At 37.4% G+C, this 12,957-nt stretch overlaps 1 protein-coding gene across 1 annotated transcript in view; it reads left to right on the top strand.

The window, feature by feature from the left end:
* Positions 1-11,806, top strand: part of LOC109046206 (splicing factor, suppressor of white-apricot homolog) — a 78,580-nt gene extending 66,774 nt beyond the window's left edge. Inside the window, 3 exon segments of the mRNA XM_042778831.1 lie at positions 4,247-4,411; positions 5,174-5,246; positions 11,138-11,806. Of these exon segments, the coding sequence (XP_042634765.1) occupies positions 4,247-4,411; positions 5,174-5,246; positions 11,138-11,203 (304 nt within the window). The 3' untranslated portion in view covers positions 11,204-11,806.
* Positions 11,807-12,957: the final 1,151 nt, after the last annotated feature.

Here is a 12,957-nt window from a genome sequence, read left to right as displayed (position 1 = left end):
ATATTGTTGTCACGTGCACACAATGACCACTCTTTGTCATAAATTCCTGCAGCTGCTTCAGAGTTGCTGTAGGCCTCTCGGTAGCTTCTCTGACTTTCATCCAGTTTGGAGCGACGTCCTGATCCAGGGAGGGTCTGTGTTGTACCAAATACCTTCCACTTCTTAATAATAGACTTCACTGTGCTTCTAGGCGCATTGATAAAGCCTTTTAGTATCCATCTCCTGACTTGTGCTAGAGGTCCTGGACATCTTGTTCAGATACATGGCATTGTGGATTCTATCAAATACCTACAGATACCTGACTGCCTCTGTTAGAAATCTTATAATTATAGGAGAAAACTCAGAGTTATCTTGGGAATAATTGGGTTGCAATAATAGGTGCCAATAATTGTGGCCAATGTGAACTAGATAAAAACATTTATTTCATAATGAGGACCCCCCCCCCACACACACACACACCTTCAGTTGTTTTACTTCAATGATAGGTTAGAATTTTTTTAATAAAAGATCAAAAGGATAAACGATGCAAGATTTATTTTCACAACCATCTTTGTTCATACTTACCAAGGTTGTCAATATTAGTGGAGGGCACTAAATATATATATATACATTTATACCTTTTTTTTTTTCTTTTTTTTTATTTAAAGATTTACTATGAATATGATATAATAACAGCAGGAAGAACATATGTTTGCATTAACGGCAGCTGTGATATGGCCTCATTTTAAACCCTTTAGCTGTATTTCATCACAAGGAGCAGTTTGGCTGATTGTCAGCATGCATGCTGCTGTTCACAGTGGGTAAAAAGTGCTTTCCTGGTGTTTCCCTAGAGTCTGCACCAAGCATGATCTTTTCATTCACTGTAATCCTTCTATTGAAGAGTCCTGTGAGACTCCACTCCATGACACAGCTATCATCACCCTTCCCTCTCTCTCATTTCCTCTACCTTCCCATTATTTTCTTACCAACACCTATAAGGTGCTAAAGCACCACAGAAAGAGATGGTCATGGTGACTTCTCAGATCTCACCCGCCTTTTATGTCATTGGTGTTTATCTGAGCGCCCCTTTCTCTCCAGTACTCTTTAAAGCTTAGCTGAGACGTTTCACCATATTCTGCCGCCGAGGAGGTTGCAGAAAGCAAAGGCAAGCTTTTTACACATCTCATACAAAAGGAAAAAAAGTTCAGCATCTTTCATAACACCCTCGACCCTTTCTGGTTTGAACCGAGGGACGAATTGAGAGCGAGAGATAGGTGGTTGGATCACTTACAGGGTTTTAGTGAGGTTTGGTTTGTCAGAGTGATGATAGAAGCGTCTCAGATGCAGAACCTCGCTTACATGCAAGCGGAGGAAGATTGAGTGACTGTCTTGGACCAGGCAGCAGCTGTTGTCTTGGAAATATAGCATAACAGTCGGGTTATGGAAGTAAAATAAATTCTCTCTTTAGGAAAATATGTTTTTAACAAAATATGTAAATCTTTCAAGACAGAACAGCCATGAGCTCTGAGGTTAAGTGATGGTTTGCTTCTGTAGAAACCATTCTGTAAGTCACAGTGAGTCACTGCTATATATTTTAAGAAATAAATGTTTTTATAGCCTAATTCTTTGTAAATAACTACACTTATCTATTATTCTGAAGAGAGATTCATTATTCAGAAAAATCTTAACCCTTTGTATTTGTAAATTCATTTGAAAATTATACTTTAAAATGCTTTAGTATTTGTATTTGTTTTTGTGAGTTATTTTTTATTTTATTATTTAGAATGATTTAGTATAAATATTATAGTGGCATCATTTGATTAATATGATATATACATATTTAAAAATTAGTAAAGTGTAATAGATTTAACATATATAAAGAATATATATATATATAAAATGATTTATAATATATAAAATTTATTTATGTTTTAATAATTAGTACGTATAAAGTTTAGAAAATATAAAATATCAGTATTATTTACATAAATATAAAGTTTACAAAAAAAATACATAATACTACAAAATATGATCTAAAAATGACGTTTAATATTTTATTATATAAGTTATGATTGTTATTTGATGTAGGTTTAAATCTTTTTATATATTTGTATTTTTTATGTTTTTTTTTTTTTTTTTTGGTTTTGATTTGTAGTTTGTTGTTTTATGATTCATCTCAGAGCTGAATGGCTTTGTTCATTGCTTAGAACTTTTTTTAAATAATTAGTAATAAATAAATAGATATCTTTTGAGAGATTAGCTTCTGGGCCAAATCCTGACTGATGGTGATCCATTCTTGCCTTATTAGTTCTCAGAGTTAATCACAATTTGTGGGCTTCTGCTTGTCCACTTGCCTTTTGATGACTGACCACAGGTTCTCTATGGGACTGAGATCCGGATCCAAAATTTCAATGTAATCTTTGAGCCACTTCTTTATCACTCTTGCTTTGTGACATGGTGCTCCATCATGCTGGAAAATGCACGGATCATCACCAAATAGCTCATGGACCTTTGGAAGAAGTCGCTCTTGCAGGACTTTTTGATACCATTCTTTATTCCTGGCCGTGTTTTTGGGCAGAATTATGAGAGAGCCCACTCCCTTGGTTGAAAAGCAACCCCACACATGGATGGTCTCAGGAAGCTTCACTGTTGGCACAACACAAGACTCATGGTAGCGTTCACCTTTTCTTCACCAAACAACTGATTTTCCAGATATCCCAAACAGTCGGAAGGGAGCTTCATCAGAGAAAATAACTTTGCACCAGTCTTCTGCTGTCCAATCCTTGTACTTCCTGCAGAATTTCAGTCTGTCCTTGGCGTTTCTGGTCAGAGAAGTGGCTTTTTGCTGAGTCTTTGTGCATGCAGATGCTCTCACACCAACCTGCTGCCATTCCTGAGCAAGCTCTGCACTGCTGGTGACATGATTCCGTAGCGGAGTCCTCAGGAGAAGATGGTCCTGGTGCTTGCCAGACAATCTGGGACGTCCTGAAGACTTCTTTACTGCAGTCGAACCTCTCTCCTTGAAGTTCTTGATGATTCGGTAAATGGTTCTTTCAGGTGCAATATTCTTTGTAGCAATTTCCTTGCATGTGAGGCCGTTTTGATGCAAAGTGATGATGGCCACACGTGTTTTATTGGAGGTAACTATTGCTTCCCTCCTTTTATAGCAATCAGTCTGCTCTTACAATCTAATTAGTATGACAGTGATTGTTCCTGACTAGTACTCATTCACACGTTCACATCTGCTGCTGATATGATTAGTCAATTAATGTTAGCTGGTCATTTTGTGTCAGGATCAAAAAAACAGTGAAATCTGTGAAGCTTTTAGCAATGATTTCAAATGCATCTGATCACTCTACACAATAATCTAGAAACAATGTGAATGAACACCACAACAGCTTAAGCAGCAAACTTTGCAAAACACAAAATTTGTCACCGCCCAAACTTTTGGCCACGACTGTATTGATTCAATTAGTCATAATAGTTTATGCCTCGGGTGGAATTCTTGGCAGGTCTGCAGCAGCACATTTTTAACCTCATTGTGTCTCCTAGGACTGCTTTGATCCACTCTCCAAACATGTCTCGTCATTTTTCTACAGTGCCACAGGTAATAAGAGGTCACTATGCCCATTAACTGAAGTCGGGTGCTCCTTTAAAAATGTATTTTTCCAACTAAAGGACATCCCTAAGGTATTCAAATAAAATATTCATAAAGGGCCGCCTGGGAGATAAAGGCCCCTAGAAATGGACTGTGTGTGCTTTTTCTCTGGAGAGAGAGCACATGCTGAGACTTTTATGTATGTGCGTATGGTCTATTCCAATCCACTTGCTGATGCAGTGCTGGATCAAGGGTCTTGCTGAAGGGACATGTGCATGTTTTAAGACTCCACAGTGTTACCTCCTGTTTATACATAGTGGTAAATCAATGTGCTTCACATAAAAATTATATTTAAAAAAAAAAAAATAGTAAACCTAAAACAAAATAGTAAACATGAAAAGGTTCAAAGAAATAATTAATAAATGCATAAGATAATTGAAGAAAATAATCAATAAATTAATTAATTTACAAAATAAAAATAAACATGCTGTTATTAACCTAAAATGTTCCCCTCTAAAATCTTATTTGTCTGATGCATAACACCAGATTTGATTTAAATAAAAGCGAATGGCAGTGTTTCTTGTAACCAAACATAATGCAGCAGATTATGTTTTGAGCTGATCTATTTGTTTGAGCTGATCTAACTTTTTTATGTGTTTTTTTTTTCAGATCACCTCATGAAAAGAAGAAGAAGAAGGGTTCAAAGTCATCGCACCAGTTTAAGGGTTCCTCCTGTTCGCCCTCAGCATCCCCTGACAGAGGCATAGCCATGGCCAGAGTTTCTGCAAGCCCCTCCCCTGCCACAAGCCCCGCCTCCAGCCTGGGGAGGTCCAGGTAAAAGGCATCTCGCTCTGGTCCCATTAGTGAATGATCAGTCAGCGTGAACCTCGCGAGAGAGCCACCCACCTTCTGAAGTTCAGTCTGCTTCAGTCAGAATCATAGATTTCAAGCATATTTTTACCCACTTTGTTGCAATATTAATTTAAGCTTTGCCAAGAGCACTGCATATGAGACACAAAGACAGTCTGCGCTGTAGCTTTTTGATTTGGAAGTTATAATGGTTTTATGTATGATTTGACAACTTGACTAATTACTTGTTGAACAAAGCATGAAAGCTTCAGACGCTCAAAATCAGCAGTGATGACATTTTGATAAAATAGTTTGACAGTATAATATGCATGAACTGTACAATAAATTTGTACATTACAGAGGTTTTGATTCAAAAACCTGAGAAAACGGCACACTGCAAAGAGGGAGTAAATTTTTTGAAACAACTTTTCAAGTTCCATCACAAAGTTGCTCTAAACTCCCTCGGCCTTCAGTTGTTTTTGCTGCAGCTTCTTTACCTCCCACCGTGTGACTCTCTCTTGACTTTGTTTTTATTTGTGCAGTTGTTGTGTCTCTTCCGGCATTGGGTGAATATTTCATGACCTTCTTCTGGTCGCTCAGTTTTAGCCTGAGATGTCTGCGGTGGTTACAGACTCACCAGTCGTCATGAATACTGTATTAAGGTGTTTTTCACAAGCCATGCCAATTGGCAGGCCTCTGTCTCTCCGTCACTGTCTCACTTTCTCTTTCTTTTGGTTTATTAAACAGGGATGGCTCTCAGGAGAAAGACAAGCAAGTGTCCTCCACTATTGTCTCTTCAGTGCAAAGCAAAATCACTCAGGTATGCCATTAAGAAATTATTAACTTCCATATAGCAACTAGGACTTTCACTTGATTAAAATGTGTAAATTAATTAATTTCATTATGTGCCTTTTAATTAAATTCAATCACAAATATATATCATACACATTTTTTATTTTATTTTATTTATTCACTCATTATATAGGACACTGGAGATTTATCAGGACTACTTTTTCTGCCACTCTTTATCAAAAAACATGTTTTTTTTTTTTTTTTTAATGTTTTTGTCTTCTATATAGAGTAAAAATGCTAGACGGCCATACTTGACCAGTCATAATTTATATAATATTAAATATAGTATAATTCAAGGCCCATAAACCTTCAGACTATAGGGTTTTTTAAACTTTTTTTTACCCTGAACTTTAAAAAGTTTGTCTGGACAAACTTTGCTTTCTAATTAAAAATTATATGTAGATCATTTTCAGTTCTTTTTAATTCTGCTTTCTTAAATTAAAATTTTAATTGGAATTTTACATCAGTATTAAAGCATTATTTTTTATTCTATAAGACACTGAAAAGTTTTTTTGACCATTCTTTGACCATAAATATTAACTTTTATTATGGTATTTCTATTTAAATGTGCTAGACGGCCGTAGTTTACCATTGTGTTGCATCTTGCTGCTTCTTTGAGCGCCATGTTAAAAGTTAAAATAATTAAGATATTTTTAAGAAAGTGTCTTGACACCCTGCGTTCTTTTCCATTCTTTGGCGTTTTAATGCAACGTTCTATGCGAATGCCTCGTTGGACCGATGTAGAAACTGTAGATTCGATTGCATTTTGTACGTTAAGCAGTTTCGGGCCGAATTAACTTGTAAGGTTGAGGGTTTAGAATAAACCGCTAAACAGAATGCTTCAGAAATATCAATACAAAGCTGCCTTGCAAACACTGTAATAAGCTAAAAAACACAAAACTTTCCCTACCTCTCCCGTTTTAATTCAGTGCCTGAGGGAAAAACAGACCGAAATTGTGTAGCAGAGCTGATGAGACCCTTAGATGCTTAATAAGGCTTTAATATATGTAATTTAGAGCCAGACGGTCTCAGTGGTTAGTGTTTGCCAAGCCTTACGTGCTGAAACTGAGAAATACAGTGATCTGGTTGCATGACCCTGTTGCCAGGGGTGGGTATGTAGGTGTGTGTATGTTTATGGGAAAACAGAAAGAAAGAGATGCTGATTCAGTGCAGCTGTCAGTCCCTGCAGCTCTGTTATAATCTCTGGCCTTGTGCAGTAAAGATGAAATGAAGAGTCTGCATACTTTCCTTCCTTTTGCTTATTGTTAGAGCAGACGAAAGGTAGCTACTATGTGTATTTAAAAAAATGCAGTTGTGTCAGAGGGAAGAGGATGCGAGTAATGCATAATGTAAGAAAATAAACAGAGTACACCATACTGTGTTTCACTTGCAGCCATCTGGTCTTCAACAAAAATAGAAGTCAGCGGGATAACAGTGTTTTTATTTGCCCCCTCTGTACTAAAAAAGTCCACAGTCTTGACATGATTTCAGATCTTTTGGAAACTTAATTCACTTCCCTTTTCTCTAGGCGCATGAAATCAATTCTGACACCTCAGAACTGGGGCACGACTTCCAGGGGGCAACATCTAGCAAAAAAGAGTTGTCTCTTATTAAAACCAGCAAGTGCTGCTTGAATCAATAGAAGCACAGTTCACCTTGACAAATAACAACCGGCAGGAACTTCGGCAGGCCTGTGCATGCTTGCATTTCAGTTGCGTGAGGAAGTTCCTTTGTCCCAAGTTACCCCCTCTAGCCCAGGCAACGAAAGTTCTGGGCTACACGGACCACCCGTAGATCCTGCCGGTAGGGAAGCAGGTTTCAGCTTGGCTCAGTTTGATCCTTTGCCCGTAGCTCTACCACATGCAACTATATTGGATCCTCCAGAGGAGAATGTTCCAGCGCAGACATGCACATCCCGACTATTGATAGAGGAAGAAGTGCTCTCATGAGGCGCTCCGGTAGAGACTGGCAGGGTTTTTTTACAACTGGCAAATGAAAAAGGCTGGGGAATGTAACATTAAAGGCTGGGGAAGCGTGTTCTCGATTTTAACACTACTCTCCTGGGATTTTACAAACCCTCTATCTTCCTGTCAGACGAACAACAAGGGAGGCTGGTTTATGATTCTCCCTGAGGAACCCAATAGTCTCTTTTTCTTTTCTAGTGCACTGTGCTGTCCTCCCCATGTTGAAAATTTTAGTGCTCCTTTCTTATTTGCCTATGTTTAGCATGGGCTGCGTGTGAAGGGTGGCAGGGGACTGATGGTTTGATTAGGAGGGGTTTATGGATTGCAAAATGCTCCCTGGCAGGTTATGAGAACATTACTGTTGTTGTGTGCAAGATAAGAAACCGAAAAGCATTGCGTTCCCCCTACTGTTACTCTGGGTGAAAAGACATCTCTTGTACTAACTGATGTGATCAACATGTGGAGGTCCTCACAGTATAGTAACAACACTAAAATGAGACTGTATCAGAGCTGTGTCTTTCCCACCTAAGCTTAGGGCTTTGAATGCTGGAGCAACCTTGCACTGAATCCAGTACAAGCTGAAAAAGTCTTACTTTATAAATTGCATCATGTAAAAAGTGTTGGGTGGATATGAATTAAAGAGCAATCTTAGCAATCTGTGAGCTTTCCACACAAGGAACCTTTGAAGAATCCTGAAAATCTCCTAGCCCAAAACCACTACTCATGCAGTGCTAGCAAGAAAAAATGAACACCATCACCATCAGATGATTGTAGATGAGAAGACATCACCTGTATTGGCCTTTTGTATGGAGCCAATACAGACACAAAAATCATACATTTACAAAACAAAATTCATAAATGCAAAGCACAATTCACATTTACAAAATCTGATTCGTAAGTTCAAAACACAATTCATAAATTCACAAGTAAAAGCATAAATATTTCCCCAAATGGTCAGTTAAATGCATCTTACCTAAATAAATGTAAAATGTTTACACAAATATGTATATATCAAGTTCTTGAATTAATTTCCATTACACATTTCTGAACAATGTGACATGCATTTATGTATTGTTGAATCTACATTTGCAAATTAGCATTTGCTTTGAATTTGTGTGCGGTATTTTTGAGACCTTCCTGACAGGTTAAGATTCATAATATTTTTTTTTTTTTTTTTTTTTTTTTTTTTTTTTTTTTTTTTGGAGGATGTTCCGTTCTGTTCTGCTGTTTTTAATGCCTGATCAAAAGTTACTGTAAACCTGATACTACTACTAATAATAATAACAACAACAGAACACATTACATAATTGTTGTTATTAAATGAAATATCTGGACATTTAACACTTATTAAATAACATTACAGATTGATCTGAATAAATAGGGTATGTGTGACTTTGGTGTATAAAACAGCAGGCTAACTGGGTAGCTGTATTTTGTGCGAACGATATAAATCATATGATTTTGTAGAAATTGTAATCAGGTGCTAAAAAAAAAAAAAAAGAGTACTCATTAAACATCAAAATACTAATTTACATAAAGGAGCCGATCATGGAACAATGCACAGTACAAGCGCAGTGTTGAGCTTCTTGAGTCTGTTCAGTAAGGAGCGTTTTAATTAGTGGATTAAAAGCTCACCACGATTGACTGAACGGAACATCCTCCAAAAAAAGATATTTATGAATCTTAACCTGTCAGGAATGTCTCAAAAATACCGCACACAAATTCAAAGCAAATGCAAATTTGCAAATGTAGATTCAACGATCCATAAATGCATGTAACATTGTTCATAAATGTGTAATGGAAATTAATTCAAGAACTTGATGTATACATATTTGTGTAAACATTTTACATTTATTTAGGTAAGATGCATTTAAGTGAGCATTTGGGGAAATGTTTATGCTTTTACTTGTGCATTTATGAATTGTGTTTTGAAATGACGAATCAGATTTTGTAAATGTGAATTGTGCTGTGCATTTATGAATTTTGTTTTGTAAATGTATTATTTTTGAGGCTAATCTGGCTCCATATTTTGTGGACACCAGAGGGAAAACAAAAGGGAGAAAGACCAAAAAACACTTGTCACTGAACAGTGGAAGCAGAATTGAAGACCCTAAACCCCACCTGGGACACCATTCTGAAGCTGGCCTAAAACAGACAGGAGTAAAGGGCCATGAAGTAGACGACTAAATGACAGTCAGAAGGTTTTTTTTTTTTTTTTTTTTTTTTTTTTTTATAAACCGTGGGGTGAGTTCAGAGTGATATTGGATGTGAAATTTCAAAATTGCTTTTAAATGGCCTGGGCCTGTGATTGAAGTGCAACCCCCTTGAACTCAAAGTGGGGTGATCCTCTGAACTCTGAAAATGTAGGTACAAATGTGGGTTATCTGTTAGATTGGTTAGAGGTCTGGATCCAAATAGCTACAGAGAAAGCAGCCAACTGCAAAAAGCAGTCCTCAGTCCCAATTACCACTAGCTCTTGTTTGGTCATTTGATGTCAGAAAGCAACTCTTAGGTTTCCATCGAGGAAGAGTAGAGTTAGGCGACCACATTTTAGATGTCTTCAGACTTCAGCCAGCTGTGGTCTCATAATGAGCTCTAATCACACTGAAGATATCCTCCTTTCATTGCAGTAATCTGCTCAGGTCAGCTTGAAGCTTAGAGAGCCCTTTATCCCAGCTTAGTCCTGTCACTCTAATATACTGGATCAACACACTATGATCAGAGAGACATTCTCATTGGTTCTTCGTCTTTTAGCATTGTATATATGTTCGAGACAAGTAGAGTTATATGTGTGGGGATTTAAATTGAATTAGTCACACAATACAGGAGGTTGATGTGGAATTTGAGGTGGATTGACAAGAATAGGAATTTTACCCATCCATTTTTAGGTTTATTCTGGATGGCACACAAACCTGGTGGGTGGTGATGTGCAAGATTCCTCAACCCAGACCCCGATTTAATCCGTTTTAGTCACAGTCTCTGTACACTATTTAATGCCATCCATGTAATTTAGTGGTTTCACTTCCCCAGAACGACTTTCATAATGATGTCGCCCTATGAAGTACAACAGCAGACCCTTCTCTCTAGAGGCATGTTGGTCCTTGCCTGTGTTGTTTGTGCTTTTCTTGACCACTTGTTTGTTTAATGATTAATTCTGCAGGGGTTTTATTGTAAATTCAGGGTTAATAACTTTCCTTCGACTGGACGAGGGGGTGGAAGGCAGCGGTAACTTTAATTCTGCAAACGTCAATGAGCAAACCTTGCTCCTATGACAACCGTGCAGGTCAGCCACCTGTTTCGAAAGATTATTTTACTGATTTGATATGTAATACCAAGTTGAGCTGTAAAGAACCATAAAGTGATTTTATGCTGGTGGCACAGAAAGGCGTCATTATAAGGAAACAAGCCGAAATGTATCTTAACTGTAGCTTTTCTTGCACATTTTATTAGCATTTTAAATATTATATATTATTGGAATTTTTTTTTTATGTAATCAACATTATAGAGCTTAACCTCTACTGAACCCACAATATTTCATTAAGAATTTTTTTTTATTTTCCCATTTCTATGAAATCAGTGAGACCAGTTAAGTGCATATTCATTAAGCAAATGTTTATTCAAGTGCCAAGCTGTTAGATTTCTGGTGTCACATTCTCCCAGTGGGCTCTTAGCATGCAAGTGGCCTTGGGTAAGGTAACCTGAGCCACATAGAATGAGAGGAGACATTTGAAGAGCAGGAATCCAGCTATTGGAAGCATATTGTAAGCATTTGAATATGTGTTTTGGTTTTCTTGTCTTAGGTTTATACTATGATTAGTTTCTCTCACAAACTCTCCCAGCTCTGCTCCCCTACGAATACTGTACTAACTTTTTCTCCATTTCTTCTTGCTTATAGGACCTCATGGCGAAAGTGCGAGCAATGCTTGCTGCCTCCAAAGGCCTTCAGCCGAATGCCTCCTGAGAGAGTTTCACCACATTCAGACAGGATCAGTCTCCAGCTACATCTCGCAAGGCAGCAACAGCCTTCTGTTCACCTGACAAGCTGCACAATTCTGGACGCTTTTATCCCTTTATGGATGCCTGTTTGAATCTGGCGTTAGATGTTTGTATTTCGCCTCCAGATTAGCATTAGGCATGGAGGTCTTCTTTATTTCGAAGGTGCAGGTGGAACCCAAGCAGCTGTAGAAAGAACTAAACCAACAGCAGATGGTGGAGCATCAGTCCCGCTGTGTGTTTTAGCTGTAGACCAACAAGAAGAAAGTATTAATGGCGTAATTCCTTGGATGCAACTGAAAACGTTCTTTCCTTTGTAATGTTGTGTTTCCCAGAAGGACACGTTATATCCTTCTGTGAAGGATAATGCTGTTTATTTCTCTCCTGTCTCCTTTTTTCCTCTCTGTGTCTGAGCTCTTTTTGACATGAAGTTGTCGGCTTTCTCAGTTGTTGTTTTTTTTTTTTTTTTTTGAATATGTGGCCTTCGGTTTTTGATTTCTAAGTTTGTACAGGCCTAATTTTGGAGCTACTTTGGAAAACCATCAATAAAGTTTGAATTATGGAACATGAATGTGGTTGCCTTACTTTCCACAAGTGAAATCTCGTCATCTTCGCCTCTTGCTCCATCTGTTTTTCATTTCCTGCACCTGCGAGCTCTGGCCTTTCGACCGTCGGCGCATATACTGCGTCCCAGCATGCACTCTGAATGATAATTAGGCACCATGTTCTGCTGAAGGGTCCATATGAGTGGGGTTCTCAAGAGAGGGAGAGGGAGAGAGCGAGAGCGAACGGTGGGAATCATGGTTCATTTTAAGTTGGCCTTTAATCTTGTGGCCATTCAGCCCGCAGAAGGAATACAGGGAGTCTCATTTGGTCCTGCGAGAGAGCAAAATGGACTGGTTCGAGATCCCTGGAGCAGGTTAGTCTCATCCAAACCCACATTTACACTCACTACAAACTCTCTTGACATGGGGAACTTAACACTTTCCATGTTCATATTATGTAAAGTCAATTCAAGTGGGGTTTTCCTGAAAAAGGTCACAGAGGCAGAAAACTGCAAAAAAAAAAAAAAAAAAAAAAAAACATTTAAATGTCCATCTGGCATGCTTTTTATCTATCTCCTGGGTTTTCATTGTTCACTCTGTCCTGTATGTTCAGCTAAACCTGCACAATTTAATCAAGGCACTTAATTTACTCAAGTCATTTTTGATTTGCATTATATCAAAAAAAAAAAAATCTTGTTTGTAAATTGATGCTTAATGATACCAATCACAATAATCATAATGCTAAATGCTTTTGAAAAGGGCAACTTTGAATTAGACTTAATAATAGACCATGCATTTTTATTACTCTTATGTTTGTAACAATTCTCATTGCACAGTTGTTTGGATCTTATGGGTTTTATTTATTTGTATTTTTTTTTTTCATAAAAATCAATAATTGTTATTTATTAATATTTTGTGTATTTGTAATGAATAATAAATATATATATTAGTAGCAGTAGTAGTATATAATGTCTTCATTTCAATAGGCATTGAAAAAGCCAAGTGTTTCTAAAATGAAATTAATGCTTCACAAAGGCTTTGTTGTGAACTGAGCCTGTGTTAAGCGAGCCGTTCACTTTGAAACAGACCTGAATGTCTATTCCTGATGGCCTTCTTCCCTTTTGGAATTTCCATTATTCTGTTTATTATTTTTATCCTTTTATCAAATTCACTACAT

The sequence above is a fragment of the Cyprinus carpio genome, chromosome A21, assembly GCF_018340385.1.
Source record: "Cyprinus carpio isolate SPL01 chromosome A21, ASM1834038v1, whole genome shotgun sequence".
NCBI classification, from domain to species: Eukaryota; Metazoa; Chordata; class Actinopteri; order Cypriniformes; family Cyprinidae; genus Cyprinus; species Cyprinus carpio.
The sequence above is the reverse complement of the archived record's forward strand: the minus strand, read 5'-3'. Positions and strand labels throughout refer to the sequence as shown.